At 49.4% G+C, this 27,529-nt stretch overlaps 1 protein-coding gene across 1 annotated transcript; it reads left to right on the top strand.

Moving 5' to 3' along the window:
- Positions 1-26,845, top strand: MEX3A (mex-3 RNA binding family member A). The gene is made up of 2 exons (XM_075907264.2): positions 1-874; positions 24,288-26,845. Exons 1-2 carry the CDS (start codon positions 403-405, stop codon positions 25,391-25,393), a joined length of 1,578 nt encoding a protein of 525 aa, XP_075763379.1. The 5' UTR covers positions 1-402; the 3' UTR covers positions 25,394-26,845.
- The last annotated feature ends 684 nt before the right edge of the window (positions 26,846-27,529 follow it).

Below are 27,529 nucleotides of genomic sequence, written 5' to 3'. Positions count from 1 at the left end.
GCTGGCGGCGGCTGTTTCTTGCGCCTCTCCCTCCACACACACCCCTGAAAGCCAGGCGGGGTCTGCCAAAGGGGAATCTTTGCTGTGCAGAGGTGGGAGGGTCCGGGAGGGAAGGAGAGCGAGAGGGAGATCAGGTTACAGAAAGGAGCAGGGAGAGACAGAAAGAAAGGGGCTTGGCCAGTGACAGGGGAGGTGGGCGGAGGGTCCCTTTCTCTCTCTCCCTCTGTCTGTTTCTCTCCCTCTGCCTTTCCCCCCCCTCCTCTTTCTCTCTCTCTCTCCCAGGCTCTTTGTTCCCCCCCGACTCCCCTCCTCTCTCACACCCTCCCCCCCCCCGCCACCACCACACACACCCTCCCCAACCCACCACCACCACCCAGCCCCCCTCTCAAGTCTTTGTTAGCCATGCCTAGCCTGGTAGTATCAGGGATAATGGAAAGGAACGGGGCTTTCGGCGAGCTTGGCTGCTTCGGCGGGAGCAGCAAGGACAGGGCGCTGCTGGAGGATGACCGAGCTCTGCAGCTCGCCCTGGATCAGCTGTGCCTGCTCGGGCTGGGGGAGCCGCCGTCCTCCTCCTCCTCCTCCTCCGCCGTGGTGGGCGCGGAGGACAGCAACAACAACAACAATAACCCGCCGCCGCCGCCGGCCCAGCAGCCGCCCCAGAGCCAGCCGCCGCCGCAGCAGCAGCAGCCGCCGCCGCCCCCGCCGCCCCCGCCGGCCCCGAAAACCTCCTCCGTGTCCCCCGCCGGGGCTGCCGAGAGCAAGTTGTGCGCCTTGTACAAGGAGGCTGAGCTGCGGCTCAAGAGCAGCTCCAACACCACCGAGTGCGTCCCGGTGCCTAGCTCGGAGCACGTGGCGGAGATAGTGGGCAGGCAAGGTACGCGTGGGCTGGGGGGGGTGGGAATGGGGGGGCTTTTGTCTGTGCCCCGAGCGTGCACCCCTCCACCGAGCACCCCCCTTTCTTCACCTGCTTCCCCCGCACCTCCATGCCTGATTCTTCCCAGACACACCCCCACGGGACACCCCCTCGTTGCTCTGCCACTTCGCCCTCGAGCATCCCTCCTATTTCTTTTGTTCAGATGGGGGGGGGGGGGAAGGGGATGCCTGGAAGTGGTAAAAGTTAAACCACCCGCTCAGTTGGAAACCCCCCCCCCCAACGTGACTGCCCCCATCTTTATGATGTCGGGGGGGGGGGGGCTGGAAGTGGGTTTCAAAGTTAAATAGCGTGCACTTTCGCTCCCCCCCCCCATTCCGAGGCCTCTTCTTCCATTGTTATCAACTGGGTCCATCTATTAGGGTTATTTCCACCCACCCGCTCCGGTTATGAATAATGGCCACTGCAGGGGGAGGGAATGCCCCCCCCCATGGCAGGGGGAGGGAATGCCCCCCCCCATGTCTCTTCTCCTTCCCCCTCGTTACCTTCCCAAGTGTTTCATAATGCCAAGAAACAAAGGGGGGGGGGAAAGCTGGAGGTACCGCCCCCTGCTTCCCCCATCCCCGGGGGGGGGGGGATTAAAACTCGCTACTGGTCCTGCTTCCCCGTGGCCCCAGGGTGAAGCTGCGGGAAGCGAGCGAGGGAGGGCCCAGAGTTTGTTTGTTTGTTTGTTTGTTTGTTTGTTTGCTGGGACTAAAATCCGGCCGGCTGGGATCTGGAGGAATGTGCGTGCGCCCGTTTGCTACTTTCCTGGTGGGAAATACAGCTCTGCCTCCCGGCTGGGGACTCGCTCGTGTGAGCTCCCTTTCCGCGGGGGCCAGGCGAGGCGAGGCGAAATCCCCTTTGTTGGGCTGCGAGTCGAGGGGTAGTGCGGCGGGGTGGGGGGGGGGGGAGGCGTTCTTAAGGCCTATCAAGGATTCAAATAACAGATGAATGAAAGTTGAACTCTTTCTGGAATCATGTGACTGGAGGGTTTGGAATTTAACAATCCTGCTTGTGCCTTATTCTTTATTTCCATCCTCTTTTTCTACCCCCCCTTCCGTCCCCCCCCTAGAGCTGACCAGAAGCTCTTTGACAGTGATGCTTTTGTTCTCTTTACGGGCTCCATTCGAAGCGAGGTAGAATGGAGGAGGGCTTAAAAAAATTATATATATACCACACCCACTCCTAAGTCGTCCATCCCCCCCATCCCCTTTCCTTCCAGTCTTCCAAGTAGAGGGAATAGCTGGAAGCCATCAGTCTGTGCCAATGCAGGGTTAAAATTAATACGGCTGGCAGAGAGAAGTTTTATGTTGGGGGGGGGGGGATGTGGCTAAGCAGGATTTTTTTTTCTAAACAAGTAACTTGATGCTCTGGAAGTGTGACTGATTAAAAACTGCAGTTCAACCCCCAAATGCCTCCTCTTGGGTTGTGAGTCAAAATTGCATTAGCGGGGAGTTTTGCTGTTTGACAGACGGGGGTAGAGAGGGAAGGCAAAGGGGGTCATTTCTTGAGATTGATGCTCCCAGAGGGGTGGGGGGGGGATCAGGGAGGGTGATGAGAAGAGGGAAAAATATGACTGACTAATGGTTGTGCATGGGTAACTGGAACATGTATTGGAACAATAGGGCCTTCCCGGGTTTGACTTTCTCCCGCGTGTTAGGCCTTTTGCCATCAGTGAGGTGCCCGGACAGGGCAAAATTGCCTCAGAGTCTGGTTTCTGTGTAAACTTAGGGCTATTCCATTAAAGTCAAGGGATTTCATTCTGGATTCATACCACCAAGCTGGGATCTGGCTCAGTATCTTTGTGAATAGAAGGAATGGGGATGGGGGGCGGGGGGGAGTCCATACTGGTATGAAAGAAGATCTCCCTGGGTCTGATCCTCAGTTGCCCTGCACCATGTGCAGTCATTTTTATCAGAACAGAGTGGGCACGGTCAGCAGCATAGTGTTTGCACAAGGTGCCCGATAATAAAGAATCAGGCCCCCTTTGTTTAATAAAGTTAAAAAAAGAGAGAGATTTGTTAGGCCGAATCAAAACTGGAGATGTTACACGATGCCAGAAAGAGGCCGGTGTTGTTTTCTGTCTGGGTAGCATCGCTGACCCAAACTCTAAAAGGGGTGTGTTTTGATTTGTTTTGTATGCAGCAGTGTGAGTGTTGTGAATGGAGTGATGGAAGGAAACACAGAAACCTGCTGCAGTTCTCCCACTAGGGGTTTTGCCTGCGGGGAGGCAGGGTGGGTTGCTTCCAATGTCTGGGAATCTGGTAAGTAGCCATGGGCTGGATTCCCAACTGGGGTAAATCAGCGTTGCACCATCTAGAGTCAACACATTTTCAGCTGGTTTAAATCAGTTTTGCTCCATTAAAGTCTGTGCAACCACACTGATTTACGCCAGCTGAGGAATGGGGGATCCTTCTTTCTTTCTGGCTTAATGTTATGCCTTTGGGGTTTGTTTAATGTTTGGAAGGTGGGGGTTAGGTTTCCAAAAGAAACGACTGAGCATCCTTTGAGGACACGGGGGGGGGGGGGAGGGGGCAGGTGGGTGCTATGCACTTTTGAGAACCTGGCCACTTCGATTAGGTGAATGGGTGCTGGGTTTTTTTGTTGTTTTTTTTTTCTGAAAGGCCTGCCCAGAGTCTCTAGAGAACCTACTGCATGAAGATTATAAATGAGGTCCCTTGTTTAATAGAGAGCATGAAGCCAATGCAAGCCCATGATACATTAAAGGGAAATGATTGCTTTCTGAGGATCTGGAGATAAAAAGTATGGAAAATAGATATGAATATACAATTTAAAAAAAAACTTGTTTCAGGGTTTTTCTTTAAAACCTCTTTTTTTCTTTTAAACTTGACATTGTTCCAAGAAATTTTGCAATTTATTTATCTTTAAAAAAAAAAAAAAAAACCTTCTCCCAGCTGCCAAAGTGCAACTTATTAAAAATGTGTACACAAGGCTTCTTTGCACACTTTTGGTAGTGCAATTTATGCCCACTTTAAGACTCCTTTACACCGCCAGTACAGTGTAAAAGGATCTTAGTGTAAATGAGAATCAAGTCCCATGTATTTTTATTTGACTGTTTGTAGCACTGTTTGCAAAGTGGTTTAATTTGGGGCCGGGAGGAGTGGATCCATTTTAAATGATAGACATTCCCGGAAATAAACTTGTGCTTGGTGAGTGTGCGTGTTCCATGGGAACTGTTAATATGCCCTTAAAGAGCCAGTTACATGCTGTAAACCGCACTTGAGCTGTGGTCGTGCCCGTTGCTATGCAGAGAACCTAATTAAGGATTCAACCCCAGGCTATGTGGGCTGTGGACTTTAAAAGGGACAAGATTCTGAGTTCCTGGAACACTGGCTTTTTCCCTGGAGTGCCTGGTTTTAGGACAAATCAGCTGGCCAGGTACATAGGGTTGCTTCCTCTCCTGTCTTGTCAGCACTGAGCCTGGATGTCTGGTGGGATGAGCCCATTGCTGGAAGGAAATCAGAGAAGGAAAGACAGGGAACATAATAATAATGGTCTCTGAGAGATGCATTTATTAACTCCCATGTGCACAGGGCTTGGAAGGGAGGCAGAATCCACTGCCCAAGCCATGGTCAGAACCTGGACCAGCCAGGCATTCCCTTCCACAGCTGGCATTGGAGGCAACCTCCTTGTCGCCACTGGAGGTGCAAACCTATTGCATGCACTTCTGCTTGGCCCCCTCTGTACATGAAGCTAGTGTAGAATCCAGCCCTGTTGGGTTTGGGGAGAATAGAGACCCCTGCATGGGTTTTTTCGAGCCCCTCTGTGTAGATGTTCACTTGTTCTGGGTCTGCTCCTAAGTGCTCTGAATTAATATCTGCCTTTTGTATTCCACTGTACTGCCTCCCTCTGTAATCTGCTCCAGAGCTCACAAAGTTAAACACGAAATTCATAGCAGAGGGCTGGGGAGAAGTTCAATAGGTTTGACTTTGGAGAGTAAGAACGTAAGAATGGACATAGTGGGTCAGACCAAAGGTCCATCTAACCCAGTATCCTGTCTGCTGACAGTGGCCAATACCAGATGCCCCAGAGGGAGGGATCACAACAGATAATCCTGACGTGATCCCTCCCCTGTCACCCACCTCCAGAGAAACAGGATAGGGACACCATTCCTACCCATCCTGGCTAATAGCCATTGATGGTCCTAACCTCCATGAAGCTATCTAGCTCTTTTTTGAACCCTATTAAAGTTCTAGCCCTCACCGCATCCTCTGGCAAGGAGTTCCACAGGTTGACTGTGCGTTGAGTGAAGAAAAACTTCCTTTTGTTTGTTTTAAACCTGCTGCCTATTCATTTCATTTGGTGATCCCTAGTTCTTATATTGTGGGAATAAGTAAATAACTTTTCCTTATTCACTTTTTCCATATCAGTCATGATTTTATGCACCTCTGTCATATCTCACCTTAGTCTCCTTTTTTCTAAGCTGAAGAGTTCATGTCTCTTTAATCTCTTTTCATATGGGACCTGTTCCAAACCCCTAATAATTTTTGTTGTCCTTTTCTGAACCTTTTCCAATGCCAATATATCTTTTTTGAGATGAGGCGACCACAGCTGTATGCAGTATTCAAGATATGAGCATACCATGGTTTTATATAGCAGCAATAAGATATTTTCTGTCTCATTCTCTATTCCTTTTTTAATGACTCCTAACATTCTATTTGCTTTTTTGACTGCCACTGCACACTGAGTGGATGTTTTCAGAGAACTATCCACAATGAGTCCAAGATCTTTCTCTTGAGTAGTTCTAGGAAAATTAGTCCCCATCACATTGTGTATATATACTTGGGATTATTTTTTCCAGTGTTATTACTTTACATTTATCAACATTAAATTTCATTTGCCATTTTGTTGCCCAATCACTGAGTTTGGTGAGATCTTCTTGAAGCTCTTCACGGTCTGCTTTGGTCTTAACTGTCTTGAGCACTTTGGTATCATCTGCAAATTTTGCCACCTCACTAGTAGAGAGACCTGAGTTGCAAAGGAGAAGGCTCTTGTGCCGAGTGTTGAGATTGTCAAGGAGAGGACTGATGCCAGATGAGAGTGGAAGGGGGTAAGTGGTGTGACCCCTTGCCACGCACATCTTGGACTTTAAAAGGAACAACATTCTGAGTGGATAAGACACCTGGGTTCTTCCCTGGAGAGGCCAGAACACGTTATGGAAAAGCCAGAGAGAGGCAAGGAACTGAATTTTTGCTGGGATAAATTGGTGCCTGTCCTGGTCACAGGGAAAGTAGGCCATGGGGCAAGATACCGAGGAGGTCAGTTTTTAAATTGCATGGTGAGCTGCAGTTGCATGTCTTTGTATGTATAGTGAGAAGATGGGGGAGGATTAGGTTTGCTTTCTAATGTCAGAGCAGGAGGTTTGCAAACTCTGTGCTCCAGCCCGTCTGAGAAAAGACATCCGCCGTAAGATTTAGATATACTGGTAGTTATTATTTAATTATTATTATTGATGTATTTTATTTGCAATGGCTGCCTCATTACTCCTTAAATCCAGAGAGACTCTCTGGCAAAGCATCTCCCAGCCTGCTCGTACTAGCTCTGTGGTCAACAGAGACAAGATTATGCTGAGAGGAGAGCTTAACATAAATGGTGCTTTCTTGGTGAGGGGAAGTCAAATAACAAGAGGCCGCAATAACCCCAGGTGATTGGGTTCTTTGTGTCACCATGAACATGCTCGAAGACTCTCGGTCCGAGGGAGCCTTTTCATTGAGGCAGCCTGATGATTAAATCACCTCCCACCCAACCCCCCCATGTGGAGGTGTGTCTAAAAGCATCAGGGAAGCAGCTCTGGGTCAGATCCTGCTGCCTACTCTGCCATGACAATCCCAGACTCTGCTCCATTTGCTGCAGTAGGGCCTGATTCTCACGCTGGCAGTGCAAAAGGGCCTTCCAGCAGGTGTAAATTGCACAAAGTCTCAAGTGTCAAGGAGAATCAGGCCCAGTTTACTCTAGATTTACACCAGTGGACACAAGGGGAGGGGGACCTGCTCTGGGTGGTGCTTAAAAACGTAACCAAAAAGTGCCTGGCAGGAGGAGAAAGCAAAACCTGGAGAGACAAAGGGAATTTTCCATGTGTTGGGTCTGGCCGCTGGATGCTACTGCTGACCAAATGAACCTCACTGCAGAGTACAGCGGATGGAATCTAGGGCAGTAGGAAAACACACTGATGTTTGGTCCTTGATTGTCTCCCTCCAGATTTCCCCCCCACACACACACATTTACACACACACATTTACACACACACACACACACACACACACGATTTTCCACCTTTGTCTGGCAGCCTCCCCATCCCTGTGCCGTTCTCCTTGCCTCTTCTCCCAGCAAGGTCTAAAACGTGACAAAGTCGGACGTCAGGATTGCGCCATGCGGGCACACAAGTGACACACCCACTCTGTGTGATTCTGCCTTGCTATTAGAGATCCACTGCCGAGGCTGGATTTTTCTCTAGCACACCTTCCCTCCACAACACAAGATGATGGTTGTTTGTGATATCTTAGTGGTGGTGTGTGTGTATGTGTATGGGGGAAGATAATGTGTATATGTGTGTTGAATAACTTTAATCAGCTATGCAAAGAGGCTTCAACCGCACAGAAATTCAGTGATTGCTTATTTTGTGGTGCGTTGGGTATTTTTAACAAACCTTGCATCAGCCGCTCACGAAGGACTTCTCTGCAAAGAGATTTAGTTGTTGTTAATTTGTGGTGCTTTGTGTGTTTGTGTTTTTGAAGTGTGGCTTTCGTCAGCAACGCAGCAAAAATCTCACCCAACAGATAATTACCGGTTACATGTTTCTGGTGCTTTGTGTAGTTGTGATGAACTCAGCTTTCTCCAGCAACCAAACAAAGTTTCACCACCCAGATTTATTTGATGGTTGTTTATTTGACAGGCCTTATTTTAATGTGATGAGTATTAAAAGACAAGGGGCCATCGTTTTCTGTGAGAACCCTTTAGGCTGCTCTGGCAGTGTAAAAGTGCCTTAAAGCAAGTCCATAGGAATGTAATTTACACCAGAGCAGAGTGTGTGTCCCTCTAGCCATCCTACTGGTTTCAGTGATGTTACATGAGTTTACACCAGCTGCAGATCATACATGTTGACTTCAGTGTAGCTCCACCTGCTGAGGATTTGGCCTTCGGTCTTTAGAAAGGACAGACTGCATTTTGCTGTCAGTTAAGTTAACTTTGGATTTATCCTGGTGTAAACTTCCAATGGCCTCATTCTCTCTTTGCTGATGCCAAGCACAGAGCAATTTACACCTAGGCGAGTGCATCTGTAATTTAGATCCACTTTAAGGCTTTCTTGATGCTATCAGAGCAGTGCAACAGGACTGTGGTGTCAACAAGAATCGGGTCTCAATGGAATTACACTGGTATAAAACCAGTGTGTAAGGAGTATTGGGACTAGTGTGTGCAAAGGGTTTGTAAAATACTATCAGACTAGTAACATGTTACACCCACGCTGCACTAGTTAAATAACTGCACTAGGTTCAGGCAATTATAAATCAAACCCTTCATCTCTGACCCCTCTACTTGAATGTACTTTTGGAGCAGGCTCTTATATTGGGGTAACAGAGAGAATTTGATGCATTCTGTTCCAATCGTCCAGCTTTTCTAATTGCTAATCCCTGGCCAGACTAGACTTTTTAGCTGGAATTAAATGATTACCAATTACTGCCCGTTAGCTAACTCGTTTGTACATGCATGTCTGGACATGCCACAAAGGTTTGTTCTGGGACACAAACACTTGTGGCTTAGTGAAATAATGTACAAATTTGTTAGTGAACTTGCATTAATTGGCGATCAATTAACTCGAGTTTAGTCCCCCTTCCTTCCCAGCAACCTAATGTATACAAGCAAAGGCTGTTTCCCCTTCCAATTCATAAACCTAGCTGGCAGGGATCAGACAGCTGATATTTGCACAGCACCTTTGAGTACTGCCCTATAGAAATGGCTTGGAGGTTCTTGTCTCTACTTAGCTTTACATTCTTAACGATGTTCTAGGTAATTCTGCCCCTTTAATTGCCCATTAAGTAAAAAGGGTTTGTTTTGTGTTGTGAGTTGAGAAAAAGCCTTGAATGACATATATAGGGCAAAGGTGTTTATGCCCATTGTGGGAAAAGGATACTATCTTTATTGCTCATTCCAGCTGGGATGAATAGAGCTGGATCCTGACCTGCTGTGTGCTGCCAAAAATGGGGCATAACACTCACTGAAGTCAGTGGAAGGTCCACTCTATTTATATTGGCATAGCGTGAGCTCAGGATCAGGAGTGAGATCTGGATCAGGGCCCATCATGGGTATAAATGGAGAAATCTAATATAAAACTAGTCAGATTTTCAGCTGGGTTAATTCAGCATGACTCCTTTGGAAGTCAGTGGAACTAAACCAGTTTACACCAGCTGAGAATCTCTTTCATTGTCTTCCATGGAACTACACCAGTTCACATCAGCTGAGGATTTGACCCCCTGGCTTGTGAAGGGACCTCCTTAATGGTTCCGTACTGGACAATTTAGTTCCTAGTGTTTTTCAGTTTAAAGCAAAGGTTTCCCCCCCATCTGTCTGTCTCCGCAAAGCTACTTCTCCTGTAGGCCACTCAGAGAACCCTCCCTCCTCCCCCCTGCTTCTCACACTGTCAGCTGCACCATGCGTCCTTTTGTCCATTCCTAGATCTTCCCTCCCCCTTTCTCCTGTGTCTCCTTGCCTGTCCCCTTTGCCATTCCATGTGTTTTTCCTTCTCAACCTCCTCTGTACCCCCCCCCCCAGTTGATCACTGTTGTTTCTCGCTCTGTCCCTTCTCCTCACCCCGTTCTAGCTTGTAGGATGTATGTCCTGCCTTGGTTTCCTTCCATGTATCCCCAGCCAAGCGCCCCCTTCCTTTGTCTCTGCCTGCATGACCCTTTGCGTCACCTACCCGATTGTTTTACAAGCATGGCCTCTGTCTCCCTCTCTTGTCTCCTGTTAGCAGATCCCAGGTCCGCCCCTGGCCAGTGCATACCTACCATTCTATAAGCAGGACTCTCTCTCCTATTTACATATGTAGCAGGGCATTTGGGCAAACATAACTTCAGTCCCATGCAATAAGTGGACGTTGTCCCCAAGACAGACGCATGTGTTTAGCTATCTAAGGGGGTGGGGGCTGCTGTCAGTTAATCTTATGTGGGATAGGGACTGTGGTTTTGTTCTGGGCTTGTATGGCACCTAGCAGAATGGGACCCGGGTCCCTGACTGGTGTTCTTGCAATGCAAATAACAATCAGTCCACGTGAGCCATTTTAAACCTTGACCAGACAAAGCACAGCACATCTCCTGCAGGGCACAATCTCTGTGGGGGGTAGCGTCAGGCTAGAGAGCACGCAGTAGGGTTTCTAGCTGGCTTGGGTTTTCTGGGAATTGCCTTGATCTTTCTCCGGGTTGCATCTAGCAATTCCCCCTTCCCCGGGGCTCCATGAAATCAATGCCTTGGCAGAGAGAGAGAGGTGTAAAGCAATGTTGTCCTGTTACTTAGCATGCTAGGCTCTGTACTGTTCTGCGGTAAGAGACTGGCCCTGCCCTGAATAAAGTTGTTATCTTTTCCATTTTATACCTGGAGAGCTGAAATAGGGAGAGGTTAAGTGACCTGCTATAACTCCTCCAGAGCTGGGATGCAAACTCACCGTTCCTGAGCCCCAGACCAGTGCTGTAACACCCTTGCCATTCTCTTGTCATTTGCTGGTGATATTTCAGTGTGGCGTCACCGCATTTCACTGCCATGCAATCAAATGCAGCCCAAATGGCCTTGTTACACAGTGGGTTTACTAGCATGATGCGCTAGTATATTTTATGCAGCCTTATTTATGCAGTGACTGACCCATAGAAAGAACCTACCACTTTTGCTGGCTAACTCTAGGGACTGGGGAGGGAGAGAAATCCCTGCTCCCGTGTATTGCAGAACTAAAGTCAGCAGTGTAGGTGTTCCACGTTCCAGCTGTGGGGAAGGGGCGTGAAACCCAGCCAGGTAGGTGGGTCCCAGAACCCAGACTCTCTCTATACTGCTATTTTTAGTCCTGGCGTGTGAGCCCAAGTCAGTTGATGCTGCAATTGCTGCTGCAGGTCTTTTTTAAAAAAAAATAATTGTAGAGGTACGCAGAGTCACCCTTGCAGCCTGGCACTAACGATGCATGGTGTGGCCCCTCCGCTGACCCCTGGCAGCACGAGCGTGCCATTGGTGTCAATGCCTTGATGTCACCACGAGCCTGTGTCCTGCGAAGCGCATGGTAGTCTGGAGCACCCAGCTCCAAGAGAGACTGTGACTGATTAGGATCTAGATAAATAATAACGTTCCGGCTTGTGAGCTGAGGAGCCCCAGTTCTTTGGGTACAGAGCATCTCTTTGTGGTATGGGAAAGGAGATTGGGACCAGAGAGCAGTAGCAGTTAAGGAAGTAGCTTATTTTCCAGGGGAGGAGGGCTACAGAGGTCCTGTAGAAAAGTCTCTCAATTCTGATAATGCCAGTCAGAGCCTTACTGCATGTTCCACCAATAGTACCAGGTACCCTATTGCCCTGCACCTTATGCAGCCATTCGCCTGGGTGCACGGCGCTACAGTTCTGATGTGGTTTGCAGAGGTGGTAATGCCTGCACAAAGCACAGTGCATCCGAGAACAGGGCACACTGAAGTTTGTTTTGGAGTTCAGGGCTAGAATGAGCTGCAAACCCTCTGCAGGATTGTGCCTGACTTCCCCCTGATTCTGCTAGAAGAGAAGTTGGGGCCAGAGATCTTAAAAGTGCTGAGTCTCAGGCAAGCTCTTTGCCCACAACATCACTGTGCCTTTGTTCGTTGGCTATATTTTGATGTGATGTCATCCTGTTTTGTGCCACTCGGTCTAATGCAGCTCAGTGTATTCAATGGTGCAGGCAGAGGGAAGTGAAGCTTTTGGAGATCACACTAGACACCAGTCTGGATCTTTAGGCTCCTAAATACATTGAACATCTAGCATATACATTATTGGCCCTCACTAGAGTATCTGAGCATTTCACGCATTAATGGGTTTTATCCCCATTTTACAGATGGGAAGCTGAGGCACAGGGGAAATGAAGGGTAATAGTTTCAAAAGTACCTAAGTGACTTGGGAGCCTGCCAGGCAGCTTTTTAAAGGCTTGTATTTGGCTGAAGGTGTGGGTACGGGTCTAGTGGCCGAGTGAGCGCTTTTGAAAATTCCACTGTCTGCATTTTTTGGCACCCAAACACACTTAAAAATCTGGCCCCAAGCCACTTTTTCAAAAAAGAACCTCAGTGCATTGAAAATTTGATGGATGTAGGCCCCCAGATCCCATTTCAACATGGGAGATTTGGTCTCCAAAGCCAATTGTGGGCTTTTGAAAATTTTGCCTAAAGTAATTTGTCAAAGGTCAGTGAGTGACAGAGCTAGGAACAGATCCCACATCCCACGAACACAGGGCTCTCCCCACTCTGAAATCCTTCCTCCCTCTAGATCTCAGTTACTTTTTCAGGCATAGTTAGATCCAAGTCCAGCTTTTGGGGAATACGAAAGCACGTGAGTTGCAATTTGGGCTTATAGTTTGCACACGGGTGGATCTGGGACCAAAACCTCTGTCCTCTCCTATCAGCAGACACTAAGCAGGGGACGAGGGGACTGTATCGAGACTGGAGCGAGTTGTAGACACCCCTTTTCTGACTAACTGTAATTGAGACATCGTAGGTCAACATGCTGCCGGTGGGAAGAATCGTGTTGGGGGAGGGCAGACACGGTCACTTTCAGATCTCACTCTTTTCCTGGTATAAACTTGTTTGTACCATGGCTCCTTCCTACATTAAACTGCCATGATTCTCCTTTCCCTCCCTTTGGAAAGATAGGAAGCAATTTTTGACCATGGGAAAGGGGTATGTAACTTTTCCCCTCTGGAATGATGTGTAACTCTCACCCAGCTTAAGAGTGAACAGAAGCCTCACAATGGTTCAGTAGGGATGTAAAATCCCGTTTAATCTGTTAAACGTAATGTTTAACTGGTTAACCAATGGGGAGGGCGCACCCCTGCCTTTGATGAGTCTGGGCTGGGCCCCATGACAACAGGGGCTGCTCTGGCTGGGCTAGAGCGCCCCCTGCCTGCAAGGGCCCTACAGGGCTGGAGTAACCCTCCCAGCGGGCAGGGAACTGCGCTAACCCCCACTGGTTAACAGGAACTGGTAGCTTACCAGTTAACCATTCACATCCCTATTGTTCAATGGCCTGCGTGGAGTGACTATGCTGGGTTCTAGGCTAGTTAAACCGTTAGGCAGCCTTAGTAAAGAAGCGGAGTGACTGGACTTTGGAGAGTCAATTCCCCTCTTAGCGCCTTGATGGGGTTCCTGTATAGACAGGGAAGTAGAATGGCAAGAAAGCTCACTTTGCTACCCCTCCTGCTGTGCCATCATCAGCTGCCAGGGCTGTTTATTTTGCGTCTCTCACTCATCTGAAGTTCATCCAGGGGAAAATGTGGCAAATGCTGAAGATGTGAGGCAGGTCCACAGGAAGCCTTAGGGTGCACAGGCACCAGGGCCCAAGTGTGAACTCCTGACTCTGTGTAGGGATGTAAATTCCTGGTTAAAAAGTTAACTGGTTAAATGCTGTGTTAGCCCAGGAGCAGCCCCTGCCCACAGTGCGATGTGGTGGACCTAGCTGGGTTGGAGCAGCCCCCCTGACCCCTCCACGAAAGCTGGGAGGAGGGGCCTGCTTTGGCTGGGCCGGGCTGCCAGTTAACCAGTTTCCGGGCAAGCATGCTGGTAAGGTTGATGCTTACCAGGTAACTAGTTAACAATGACATCCCTACCTCTGTGCACACCCTCGCAGCAGGGCTTTGGAGAGGTTGGTGTAGCTGGTAGATAGTTACTCCACTGATCCATCAGCAAAGCCAGGGAGGAAGAGGTGTAGCTGCCGCTCTTCGGGCAGGGACGGGGACACAGCTGAGAGCTACCTGCAGGTTTGGTAATGCAACGAGAGAGGGAAAGGTTAGCTCTAGACAAAGTGAAAAGAAGGGATATTTCTAGCTGAGCCGTAGCTTGTGACAAAGGCTGCAGATCCAGGTGGTGAGATCATGTCGCCTTGGCGCTCTGAGCATGTCCAGTGACTGGTCTTTCCTGGAACTTCAGAGAGTGGGTAGAGATGGTCAGCTGCAAGGTTTCAGTACCGGTGTGGCACCGGTGCGGGGTCCATTTGATGCTGAGCCTCCCTGATGAGGCTGACAGCAAGGGATCCTGTCGCACCAGCTGTTTCTGTGTCTCTGGGAACTGATCTGAGACCCACTGCACTCGTTTCTCACAAGGAACCCGATAGCCACCAGATGGTAACAACACTGGGTGACTAGCAACAAGGACAGGATTTGAATGGATGGCTTAGAGGTGAAAGGCCCCATCTGCCGTCCCCTGTGAGTGTGCCAATCCCTCGGCTTTGCTATGTGAAACAGACCAGTGCCTGGCCAGATTTGTCCCTGAAGTTGAGATGCTTGTAAAAAGGAGTTTGGATAGAATCTGTACCCCCAGGAATAATTTTTTCTTTTAACTTACAAAGGACACGTTTTTCAATTAGTAACTATCCCTTATTTCCACCTGTAAGAAGGATGGTCTTGTGGCTGAGGAGTTGAGGCTAGGACACAGGGCATCTGGCTTCCTGACTCGACCACACACTTCTGGTGTGCCCTTATGCAAATCACATAATCTCTCTGTGCCTTGCTTCCCCATCAGTAAAAAGGGGATAATAATTCTTCCTTTGTCTATTTACATTGTAAGCGCTTCAGGGTCAGAAATGTCTCACCTTGTATTTATACAGCGCTCAGCACAATAGATCCCAATCTTGGGAGGGGCGAGAGGTACTACCATGATAGGTAATTTACTATATACTAGGGGGCTATGCCCCCTGCTCGCTGCACTCACCAATGCCCCTTTCATGGGGTGTAGGCAACTCTGGCTCGGCCACCGGGGAGGGCCAGGATGGGGCCGTGCCAGCCCGAGCCCCTTCTACCTCCTCCTCCCACACCAATGCGGGTCCTTTCTCCCTCCCCCATTGTATCAGCCTGGACTCCTTCTCTGGGCATCCTAGAATACTCAAGTAGCTGATAGAGGAGGTATCTGAGCCTTTCGATATCATCTTTGAAAAGTCATGGAAGTCAGGAGAAGATTGGAAAAGGGCAAATATAGTGCCCATCTATACAAAGGGAAATAAGAACAACTCAGGAAACTAGACCAGTCAGTTTAACTTCTGTGCCAGGAAAGATTATGGAACAAGTAATTAAGGAATTCATCTGCAAACATCTGGAAGAAAATAAGATGACAGGTAACAACCAGCATGGATTTGTAAAGAACAAATCATGTCAAACCAATCTGATAACTTTCTTTGATAGGATATCAAGCCTTGTGGATAATGGAGACGCGGTGGACATGGTATACCTAAACTTTAGTAAAGCATTTGATATGGTCTCACTTGACCTTATCAATAAAGTAGGGAAATACAACCTAGATGGGACTACTGGTAGGTGGGTGCATAACTGGCTGGACAACCGTTCTCAGAGGGTATGTCTACACTGCAAAGTTAATTCGAAATAACAGCCGTTATTTCAAATTAACTTTAATAGCGTCTATACGTGCAAACCGCTATTTCGAAATGAATTCAAAATAGAGGAGTGCTTAATTTGAATTTCGTAAATCTCATTCTACGAGGAGTAACGCCAAATTCGAAATAGCTATTTTGAATTAAGTTCTGTGTAGACACTTAATTCGAAATAGGGGGCCTCCAGCCCTTCCCAGGGAGCCCTGGTGGCCACTCTGGGCACAACAAGGAAAACTTCCTCTCTTCTCCCCCAGCCCTGGAGCCATTAAAGGAGTAGACTCTGGCCACAGTGCCTGTGCCAGCTCTAAGCCTGCCAGCCCAGAGCCAGCAGTGGCCACCGGGGCCCCTGATCCAGTGGCCCCAAAACATGAGTCAGCAAGCCACTGGCAACCAGCCCTCCACCGCTCTCCAGGAGCAGTCTGCCAGCTCCCAGGAGCCTGCCAGGGGCTGGAGAAGGCGGGCGCCTTCCTGGTCCAGGGTGGAGATCATGGACCTTATTCAGGTTTGTGGGGGATGCCCCCAACGTCCATGATCTCCGCATTAGATGGAAGAATGCAGCCGTCTATGGCAGGATAGCTGCCAGCCTGGCCACTAAAGGCCACATGCGAACCCAGGAGCAGGTTTTCATGAAAATCAAGATGGTCCGGTGAGACCCCAACCTTGGGCCCTGTGCTTCCCCTCCCCCTTCTTCCTCTTGCTTCCCCCTTTCAGCTCCTTCCTCCCAGGTTTCCCCTCCCCTCTTCCACCCTCTCTCTTCCTCTTTCCCACCTCCTTTTCCCAGTCTCCCCAGAGGTTCATCCCCCTCTCCCCAGTTTTGTTTAATAAACCCAGTTTCTATTTTGAACATACGTGTCCTTTATTTGACATCAGGAAGGGGGGCTAGGGAAGGATAAGTGGAAGGACGTGAGGGAGGAATGGGGCACGAGCCCCCGGTGGGGAGGACCAGGGTGGCTCTGAGGGGTAGATGCTCTCCCACAGGGCCTCCTGGATCCTGGCAGCCCTCCGATGGACCCCCCCCGGATGGCAGCCTGCAGCAAGTGCAGCCGGGCTGATGGCAACGACCCCATGAGACACACCGGCAGGGGCAGCTCTGGCTCCATGTGGCCGAGTGCTGTGGTGTCCCGAGTGCGGGCACTCAAGGCACTCCAAGACAGGACTGCTTTGCTGTCCTTCATCGAGGTAGACAAGCAAGCAGGGAACCCTGAGAACTGTCTGCCCGGGGTGGGGGTAGGGTCCCTTTAAGCATGGAGCTCAGTTAGCCTCAGGCAGCAGCCCCACACACTAAGTCCTAACCTGATGCCCTGCTGGCATTGGTTCCGGCCAGCCTTAACTTCGGATCAGGGTCCACTCAGTGTGGACGTGCTATTTCAAAATAGTTTTTGTGTGTAAATGCGTTAATTCAAATTAGCTTAATTCAAATTAAGTTAATTCGAAATAGCACTGTAGTGTAGACATACCCAGAGAGTAGTTATTAATGGTTCACAATCATGCTGGAAGGGCATAACAAGTGAGGTTTCGCAGGGTCTGTTTTTGGTCCAGTTCTATTCAATATCTTCATCAACGATTTAGGTGATGGCATAGAGAGTACGATTATTAAGTTTGCAGATGATACCAAACTAGGAGGGGTTGCAAGTGCTTTGGAGGATAGGGTCAAAATTCAAAATGATCTGGACAAACTAGAGAAATGGTCTTGAGGGTAAACAGGATGAAGTTTAATAAGGACAAATGCAACCCGACTATGACAGCAATTCTGATTCGGCACCACAGACCTGTCACTGAAGCTCACCTAGCCTGGCCTATGGATTTTATGGATGTTTTTTGTGACAGTCAACTACGACAAAAGTTTTGATGGTTTTGAAAACTCAGACGCTGAGGAGGATTCTGCTGGCGCTGATTCTAGAGATCAGAGTGAATGAACTTATATATTTTATGACAATGCGAAGATGGCTTTTTTTTTTAAATGGTTTTACCACATATTTATTCTTTTACTAGTTGCACAGTAAAAGAATGTATTTTAATGTATTTTAACATAACTGCCTGAATTATTAAATTAAAATATGCTGCTTTTATCACGTAAGAGTCAGTCTTGTCTTCCTGTACTTTCAGTAAAAAAAAAACCTGTATTACACGCAGATGAGTATAGCCCCTGGGGGGGAGGAGCGGGGTTTGTAAAACTTTGCATAACCCGTGGGTTGTATACACTAAAACATGGTACTCCTCTTAGGAAAGAACAATCATTTTCACACTAAGGCTATGTCTAGACTACGCTAGACTTTCGAAAGCATTTGCACATCTTCTTTTGAGCTCACTTTTGAAAGTGAAAGTAATCTAGACGCAGATTTGTTGGTGAACTCCCCTTTCTCCCTCCTCCCCGTTTGTTGACAAGCTGCATAAACCTCATTTTTTAAGGAAAAGTGGCTTGTGACAAAGTCGACAAACCCCCCATTTGTCTAAGCCATGTCTAGATTACTTTCACTTTCAAAAGTGCCACTTTCGAAAGTGAGCTCAGAAGAAGATATGCAAATTCCCGTGGAATTTGCATATCCTCTTTCAAAAGTCTAGCATAGTCTAGATGTACCCATACAGAATGGGAAGCAACTATCTAGGAAGGAGTACTACAGAAAGGGATCTAGGGGGGTCATAGTGGACAACAAGCTAACTATGAGTCAACAGTGTGACACTGTTGCAAAAAAAGCAAACATGATTCTGTGATGCATTAACAGGAGTGTAGTGAGCGAGACACGAGAAGTCATTCTTCTGCTCTCCTCTGCGCTGATTAGGTCTCAATTGGAGTATTGTGTCCAGTTCTGGGCACCACTTTTCAAGAAAGATGTGGAAAAATTGGAGAAGGTTCAGAGAAGAATAACAAAACTGATAAAAGGCCTAAAAACATGAGCTATGAAGGAAGAATGAAAGAAGTGGGCTTGCTTCGTTTGGAAAAGAGGAGACTGCGGGGGAGAGGAGGGAACAGAATAGATTCTTGAAAATTGCTAAAAGGGCGTTACAAAGAGGAGGGAGGAAAGTTGTTCTCCTTGGCCTCTGAGGATAGGACAAGAAGCAATGGGCTTAAATTGCAGCAAGGGAGGTTTAGGTTGGACATTAGGAAAAACTTCCTAACTGTCAGGGTAGTTAAACACTGGAATAAATTGCCCAGGGAGGTTGTAGAATCTCCATCGCTGGAGATATTTAAGAGCAGGTTAGACAGACACCTGTGAGGGATGATCTAGACCAGTGGTCCCCAACCATTTGAGGTTTCCGGGCGCCAGGGGGCGTGGCCGTTCGCCCGCCGGGCGCCAGAGGGCGGGGACACTTGCGCGCCCAGAGGCGGCCCCCCCCCCATAGCCGCATGCCCGGGGGCGGGGCCCCCTCCAAGAGCCGCGTGCCCGGGGCCGGCGCTCCCCCCCTCCCCGCAAGCGCCACGCGGGCAGCCAATCCGTGGCGCTCCCGGGGCCGGCGCTCACCGTGCGTTATGTGCCCAGGGCCGGCTCCGGCACCATGCATGCGCCACGTGCCTGGGGCCAGGCCAGCCCCGAGCACTTGGCGGGCGCATACAAATGCTCCCGCAGGCACCGTGTTGGGGACCACGGATCTAGACAGTGCTTGGTCCTGCCGTGAAGGCAGGGGACTGGACTTGATGATCCCTCGAGGTCCCTTGCAGTTCTAGAGCTCTATGAATCAGAGAGGCACAGGGGTGCCTGCCTACCCTACTTGGGGTGCAGTGAGGTGCAGGTAGTGCTGTGTGCACGTGATGCTCCAGGGCACTGCAGCCTACTGACGCGGGGGGAAAGCAGCAGTGCGGGGGGGCCACCGTCCCTACCTCTCCCCCGTGCAGTCTCACTTGTGCTGCTCACCACCCTAGCCCTGCCCACAGAGCCCAGGGCCTCCCATCTACCCGCTGGGAGCGGAAGAGAAGGAGCAGACAGGTTGGTGCAGCAGCTCTGCTGGGCAGTTCAGGGATGCTCTGGCAGCTGTGGTAAGTGCAGTCGCTGGGCAGGGGGTGAGTCTCTGCGAGGGCAGCTGGACTGTGGTTGGTCGGGCACCACGCTCTGGCTCCCCGAGAGCCTGGTGGCGGGGGAGTCCCCAAGAGCCCGCTGCTGGCACATAAGCCCTGCCGGGAGCCCCGCTCCTGGTGCCTGTCCCGAGCACTGTACCCTCTCCCTGCCCCTTGGCTGTCACAGCTGCAATGTGGGTCTTCCGGCAATTGTGCCATGTTTCTTGGTGTTGAAAGCACTGTAGGGTGCGGGGGGAGTAGGGGCTTAGTTTAAAATAGCAAGTCCAAGTGGTGAGGGGAAGCAGCGAGGTTGGGCTTGAGCGGAGAGGAGAGAGGGAGGCAGGTGGGACACAGAGCAACATGCCATTCTGCAGGAAAAATTGTTTTTTTTTTTTAACATCTAGAGAGTTTGTGCATCTGTCTGGGTATGTCTACACTGCCATCCTAGTTCGAACTAGGATGGCTAATGTAGTCATTCAAACTTGCAAATGAAGCCTGGGATTAAAATATCCCGGGCTTTATTTGCATGTTCCCGGGCGCCGCCATTTTTAAATGCCCGGTAGTTTGAACTCCCCTGCAAGGAGGAGTAACGGTAGCTCAAACTAGGGGATTTAGTTCGAACTACCTAGCCCATGCCGCGTGTAGCCACGGGCAGGGAGTCCGAACTACGGGGCATTTAAAAATGGCGGCGCCCGGGAACATGCAAATGAGTCCCGGAATATTTTAATCCGGGGTTTCATTTGCAAGTTCAAATGACTACATTAGCCATCCTAATTTGAACTAGGGTGGCAGTGTAGACATACCCTCTGTGTCCCCATCCGTCTGCCTGTGAGTTTGTTTGTTCATTCAAGAACTCCTTCTAAACGGTAAGAGAGAGGACCACCGAATTCGGTAGGCAGCTTCCTCTGATAGAACATAAATCAAGATCAGGGTTTGGTTGTGCCAGGATAATGGGGTGTGTGTGGAATGGGATTGGTTCTCATCAAATGGAAAGGGAGGGCTGTGATAGCATGATCACCGGGAGGCAGCAAGCACAGGGGATGGTTATACCCCAGAATGACCAAAGGAGGCTGCAAGTGCCCAAGACCTGGGGAGCAGCTGCTGACCGGGGAGGAGCTGCTGGCTAGGCAGCATGGCCTCTGCCACCCTGGACTGGCCCGGGGACTTCTCCAGCCCTACCTCCTATACCCCCCCACAAGTCTCCTGCCCTAAGTCCCCCACATACCCAAGCCCCTGCCCTGACTCCTGCACCCCTCATGCCCTGAACCCCCTTCCCCGAAGGACCTGAGCAACTATAAAATAGTGGGCTGTTGTAATAACTGAGGGCGAGCAGGCCTATTGTAACTGTGAGCCTAGCCAATGGAAAGCAGATAAAGATTAATGAATTATTACAGTGACCTATTCTATAAAACTGTTTAAGAAAAGATTTAAGGAAACCAAAAGCCCGAATTAATTTAAAGGGAGGGGGGAAGGAGGGGAAGGCTTCCTGCATTTAGATGAAGACTGGTAAACAAGAAGAGCAGGGGACCAGAAATTAATGGGCCAAAATTGGTGCTTTGGAAACAAGGCCTAATTGGTGGGCGAAATAATGAGGCTGGACCATTCCACTCGTTACGCTTCTAGAGGCACTAAACTGAGGCTTGGGCGGAAAGGGAGCTGCTACAGCCGTCACGGCTGCGATGTAGGGCTTTTATCTCAGTACTCCACGGCAGATGCTTGGTCATCATCACTGCCCCAGTGAGGGGCTCAGGCCAGTGAGATCTTGTTCTGTCTCCTCTTCTTTCTGTCCCCTACTATATGTACTCCTGTCTCTGCCTCCCTCTCTCTCAGCTTTTTACCTGCTCCTGAAGTCAACTGCATTCCACTGCACTCTGTCATAAGGTGGTCCATTCTGCCCTGCAGGGCCTGATGTGGACCAAGCGAAGGGCTTCACTAGATGAATGCAATGATGTGAGGGAAGAAGATAACAGCTCTCATGGCGGACCTGCTTTCCTAAACATTCGTTCCTGACAGACCCACTGCCCTATACCTGAAAAGCTCCTCCAAAAGCCATATTTCCCTCCTCTTGCCCTTCTCCCTCATCCATGTTGGTATCACTCCTAACTCAGAGCTAAACGCCAGACAGAATCCTTTCTTCTCCACCAAGGACTGCTTGACAGGATAAAAGTCTTTAACATGAATTCAGAAGGGGTTTTGATTAAAGTTAGTTTTGCGTGATCACTCAATCGCAGACCCAGCGCTTTCTGCTGCCTTTTTTTTTATTCTTTTCCTTTTGTTATGTTTCAGTCAATATGTATCTAACCTTTGGCCTGAATTTCCTAGCATGTTAGCGGGCTCAGTATATGAAGCCCTGATGGTTGATTAATGCAGGACAGTGATAGACAGGTGTCCACCTTCCGGTAAAAAAAAACTAACAAAAGATTAGTCTCTCTTTTTTTTTTTTTCTTTTTTTTTTTTCTCTTTCTCCCCTCAACCAATTTTTTCTCCTGTGATGTTCGGGATTTTTTTGTGAAGGTATCTGGCAACCCTAGTGACACAGAGGGTTCCATTAAAATCTTTAACTCTTCAGACCCATATATTTCATCTAAATTAACTATAAGACTCACCACTAGCTCGCCCCATCGAGGCTGGATATGGCCTAGCAGCTCTTTCCCTTGTAGTGCCTCTCTGCCGGTGATCACTGAGCATTGCAGCAGGCTGCTGTTAGTGCTTCATACGGGCCATGCCTTAATGCCATCCCTTCCAGGATAACAAACTCCATTGTCCTCACACTGGTCCTCAGCCCAAACTCTCAGCCCTGTGGTCCTACCAGCCTTTGCTCAAGGCTGAAAGGCTTATCTCCTTTTATCGGTGGACTTCCTGGTGGTGGGTTGGGAACCCAGCATCTGCATTATCCCTTCGTCGCCGTTTCCTCCTGCTCTCTGCTTCGTGCTTTCCATCATGTTGCCCTCTAGGCTGGGAGACTCCTCTTCCAGGCACCTGAGCTCTTCTTTAAACCCCTCTTATCCGGCAACGTGCCTCTTCTTCGCCCCCAATAATCCCCCTCACCCAACGTTTCCTCTGGGACAAAGTGTCGAAAGGGAGTGAGGCTCTCACCTGCGGTCAGGGCCCTGTTACTCCCCTTTGGGATGAGGCCTGTTAACATCAGTGGGAATGAAGGATTCAAGCTGCTGTGCGCATTAGGCAGGCCGAATTCTGTGTCACCATGGGAACCGTTTAATTCCCCCCCCCCCCCCATCCCCTGGGCCCATGCAGTGTGTAAGGAGGAGGACAGGGTCCTCAGGGTGACACAATGGAACCCCTGGCCTTGGGGGGCATGGGGCGGGTGATTTGCTGAGGCCTCCACATGCAGTGTTTATATGCGGAGTGGGGGGTCTCTTCTCCAGTGTGTGTTGGGGGGAGGGGCATCTCAGCATGTCTGGGAGCCTTTCCCTCCCTCTATGAAGTGTGTGGTAGAGGGGGGAGCAGGGACCTCTCCCATCCACATTGTGTGTGTGGGGGGGGGGCGGTCAGGGGCCTCTCACTAAGGATGTTAAAAGGCAGGTAATTGACTGATCATTTAGTCGATAAGGGAAGGCTTGCTCAGTCCCAGCTTGTGCTAGAGAGAGGCAGCAAGGCGAGGGTGGGGAAGCGAGTAATCCAGCAGTCGGCTTGACTAACCGAGAAGCCTTGGCTTATTGCTTACATCCCTAGCTCTCACTCCTTCCTCAGCGTGTATCCAGAGGGTCTCTCCTCAGCATGTGTCTGGGGGGGCCTTTCCCTCCCCCTATCCAGGGGCCTCCCCCACCCCAGTGTGTGTCGGGGAGGCAGGGGCCTCTCCCTCCTTCCCCCAGTGTGTGTCGGGGAGGCAGGGGCCTCTCCCTCCTTCCCCCAGTGTGTGTCGGGGAGGCAGGGGCCTCTCCCTCCTTCCCCCAGTGTTTGTCTGAGGGCCCCTCTCCCTCCCACCACCGTAGTGTGTCTGAGAAGACAGGAACCTCTCCTTCTCCCCTCCCCCGTGTGTGTCTGACCAGGTGGGGGGTCTCTCCCTCCCCGCACCCCACTACGTGGGTGAGGGGGTGAGAGCAGGGGCCTCACTCCTCAAAGGATTATTCCCCGTGGGGGTGAAATGAAGCTTTCCTCCCCAGTGGCTGTGCTAACACCTCCTGGCCTGGGGCTGCTGGTCTCAAGTTGATGCCACCACCCACGGTCACCAGCCTCGCCTGACTGCTGGGGACTGAGGGGCAGGGCTGAGGTGTGGGGGAGAAAGGAGGACAATTGTACCAGGGCCCCAAGCCTAGGGCTCCCCCTCCCCAAAACACCTGTAATATCTATGGAAATGCAATGAAATGGAGGAGGGCGGGGCCCCAGCAGAGCCTTCGTATTTTGGTCAACAGACCTGCTATGGGGAATGACTGGCAAACCGGCACCCCTGCTGGGGAGAGAAGGGTGGGGTGAGACTGCTGAGCATCAAACGCCGAGCTCCGTCATGTTAAGAACCTAGATTTCTAAGGGAGACCATTGGATATCCTGGATCCCAGTCATGTTATGCAGAGGCCTGGGAGCGTAGAATATGTGGATGTGGTTATTTGGTCCCTAGCAGGGCTGGACAAAGGGTGTTTGCATGGCCACGGGCAAGATCGTTACGTCCCTGACAGGGCTGGCCTTGAGTGGGAGGTGGCTTGGCCCGTGCTGGGCTAGGCCTTGAGAGAAAATTGGGCATAAGGTAGAATTTTGTGTGGAGGATATGGCGAAAGCCTTGAGTCTAATCCCTCTCCCTTGTTTTCTGTCTTTGCTTTTCCTTCAGGCTGCAAGATCAAGGCTCTGAGAGCAAAGACCAACACCTACATCAAAACTCCGGTGCGCGGTGAGGAGCCGGTCTTCATGGTGACGGGGCGGCGGGAGGACGTTGCCATGGCGAGGCGGGAAATCATCTCGGCGGCTGAGCACTTCTCTATGATCCGGGCCTCCCGCAACAAGGCTGGCACCACCTTTGGCAGTGCCCCTACCCTGCCTGGCCAGGTCACTATCCGGGTCCGCGTACCCTACCGTGTAGTGGGCTTGGTAGTGGGTCCCAAAGGAGCCACCATCAAGCGGATCCAGCAGCAAACCAATACCTACATTATCACACCCAGCCGGGACCGGGACCCCGTCTTCGAGATCACAGGGGCACCAGGCAACGTCGAGCGGGCCCGAGAGGAGATAGAGACCCACATTGCGGTGAGGACAGGCAAGATCCTGGAGTACAACAATGAGAATGACTTCCTGTCCAGCAGCCCCGACTCAGGCATGGAGAACCGCTACTCGGAGGCGTGGCGGGTCCACACACCTGCCCCAGGTTGCAAACCCCTCTCCACTTTCCGACAGAACAGCCTCGGGTGCATTGGCGACTGCTCTGTGGACCCAGTCTACGAGACACCCCGACTGAACGACCAAAATGACTTCAATTACGGTTACCTCTTTCCCAACTATGGGGTGAACAAACAAGATCTCTATTACGGGGTGCCAGAATCCGGTGCCCCTATGTGGGCTGGGCAGGAAAACACCAACCCTGTCTCTGTGCTCTTCTCTAAGCAGCAACGATCTGGTAGTACCGGCGCTGTCCATCCTAACTCTCATCGCTCCCCGTCCTCTTCGATCCAAGAGCCTAACCTCTCGGGGCTCCCCAGAAGGTCTCCAGGGGAACCACTGCAAGGATTTTCCAAACTGGGAGCCAACACCACCGCCCGGACATCCATTTCCAGCAGCCGGGAGTGCATGGTGTGCTTTGAAAGTGAAGTGACGGCAGCTCTGGTGCCATGTGGCCATAACCTCTTCTGCATGGAGTGTGCTGTGCGGATCTGCGAGAGGACTGACCCGGAATGTCCGGTTTGCCATGCTGCAGCCACTCAGGCTATTAGAATATTTTCTTAAAGAGACAGGGCGGGGCGGCGGGGACCGAAATGGGGTGGGGGTGGGCTCCAATAAAAAGAGGATGATAATAATAATAATGACATCAGAAGAATAAATGAACGAATGAAAGAATAAGATAATTAATTTAAAGAAGAGGAAAAAAAATTATTTTACGAGCAATGTACGTTATTTTTTAAAAAAAAGAAGTGAATAATAATAAATTAAAATGAATAGAAAAGCCAGAAATTTTGAAGGGCAAATGATGCTCCAGCCTACGATGTCTTTTTAAAACAAGTACTCTGAACGCACACTTGGATCTCGCAAGCAAAGCGGTTTAGTTAAATTTTTTTTGGTGGCGAGACAGGACTCACAGCTCCTCTGCATTGACCAAGCTTGGTCATTTTTATGTGACCAGAGCCCAGAGGGCACATGGGAAGTGAGGGGCTTCCTCAACAGCTGTTCCTTCCCCACTCGACACTCCATCTTTTAACTTGGTCTGAAGCTGCCCCCTGGGGACATCAAATCAACCAGCAGAGGAGAGCTTGGAAAGAAAAGAAAACAGATGGCAAAGGGGGGGAAGGAAAGAAAGAAAGAAAGAAAAAAAAAAAACCATCAACCTCTGGGAACCTGTTAGAACGAGGGCACAACTCTATTACCTCAAAGATTTAAAAAAAAATACAAACAAATAAAAAACAAAACAGCAGCTAAAGAACTTTTATTATTTTCCTTTTTTTTAAAAAAAAAAAAAGAACATTGAAAAAACAAATAAAAATTACGCCGGTGAAACTGAAGAAGGTTTGGAAGAACCTGTAGGAGTCACACTGGGTGCTTAGCATTTATTTTGTTATTCTGAGCCACCGTGGAGTTTGGAACTACGTTATTTTTTTTGTTTTTGTTTGAATCCAAACAGGGATTTGTTCATCAGATGAATCAGGAGTCACTAACAGGGTATTTCAAAACCAGTCTTGAGTTCCCATCCAAGGGCGAGGATGGACTTCCACATTTCCATAGTTCACTCTTCTTTGCTTTTCCCACGTGATGCCAGCTGCAGTTTTCTACGCATGTGCACGCGTACACCACACAGCATTGTGCTTTTCTTGAAATAAATATACACACACAAGTTAACATTCTTTTTTTTTTTTCTTAAAAAAAGTGTACCGCACCAAAACCTAAGAGAGACGATCATGCAATACAGGCGATGAGCCCTTTTGAAACCAACATGCATCCTGACCGAAAGCAAAAAATCCGAGTTTATATATATAATTTTGTCGTTGTTGTTTTTAAACTGGACCAAAACTTTTGTTACCCAAAACCAAGTGGAAAATTTTAAAAAAAGAAGAAAGTATTTCTTTATGGACCAAAACCTCTTCAACTGTCCTTAACCTAGATCTTCCGGAGGTTGCCACTTTTATATATTATATTTTTTTCAGAACGAAACAAAAAATAAATAAATAAATGAATTGCCTTGTTGAACATCCTTTTAATCATTTGAAGACTCCTGGTTTTGTTAAATCAGATACTTTTTTTAACTGTTGAGAAGTGGGAAAGACAGGCTTCGAATCTGGCCTCGATGCCAATCACAATCCAGCATCTTAACGTGATCAGGTTTGTTCAACCAGTACCTGGATGCCAAATTGCCATGGTGGCAAAATTACGTGTGTTGGATTAACTTACCAAGCACCTCTCTCTCTCCCTCTCTCTCTCTCTCTCTCTCTCTCTATATATATATATATATTCCCCCATACACTCTCTTCCTACCCCCAAATTACTTCTACTCACCAATCCTGGACCCTGCTTTAGAACTGTGGACCAACAAGCTTAGCAACTTGAGAGAGACAAATCTACAGCCAAAAATTCAACAAAAATAGCCAGAGATGTTCCTCAAGTTACTGGAGACCTTAATTTCATCGTAACGTGCTTCCTGGAACTATCCCCTCTTCTTGATTCGTTGCCACTCACCCCTAACGGAGTCCCCTTCCAATTTGTTCAGGACATCCTTTGGTCACATACAGGGGTGGAGTGTAGATACTGAGGCAGGCCTGTGTTTGGACTCAAGACTTGATAAAGGTCCATGTACGATCTTTAGATATTGGGGGGAAGGGCCTGAAATTTTGTACTTTCCAACACTTTGCATTGATGGTGAATTGTTACACAGGG

Source organism: Pelodiscus sinensis, chromosome 22 (genome assembly GCF_052426305.1).
Source record: "Pelodiscus sinensis isolate ZL-2025 chromosome 22, ASM5242630v1, whole genome shotgun sequence".
Lineage (NCBI taxonomy): Eukaryota > Metazoa > Chordata > Testudines > Trionychidae > Pelodiscus > Pelodiscus sinensis.
This window is presented reverse-complemented; position numbering and strand designations above follow the sequence as displayed.

Coding starts and splice junctions, on each gene's coding strand:
- MEX3A (XM_075907264.2), top strand. CDS start 403: ATGCCTAGCCTGGTAGTATCAGGGATAATGGAAAGGAACGGGGCTTTC. Junction 875..24,287: donor GGAGATAGTGGGCAGGCAAG/GTACGCGTGGGC, acceptor CTTTTCCTTCAG/GCTGCAAGATCAAGGCTCTG.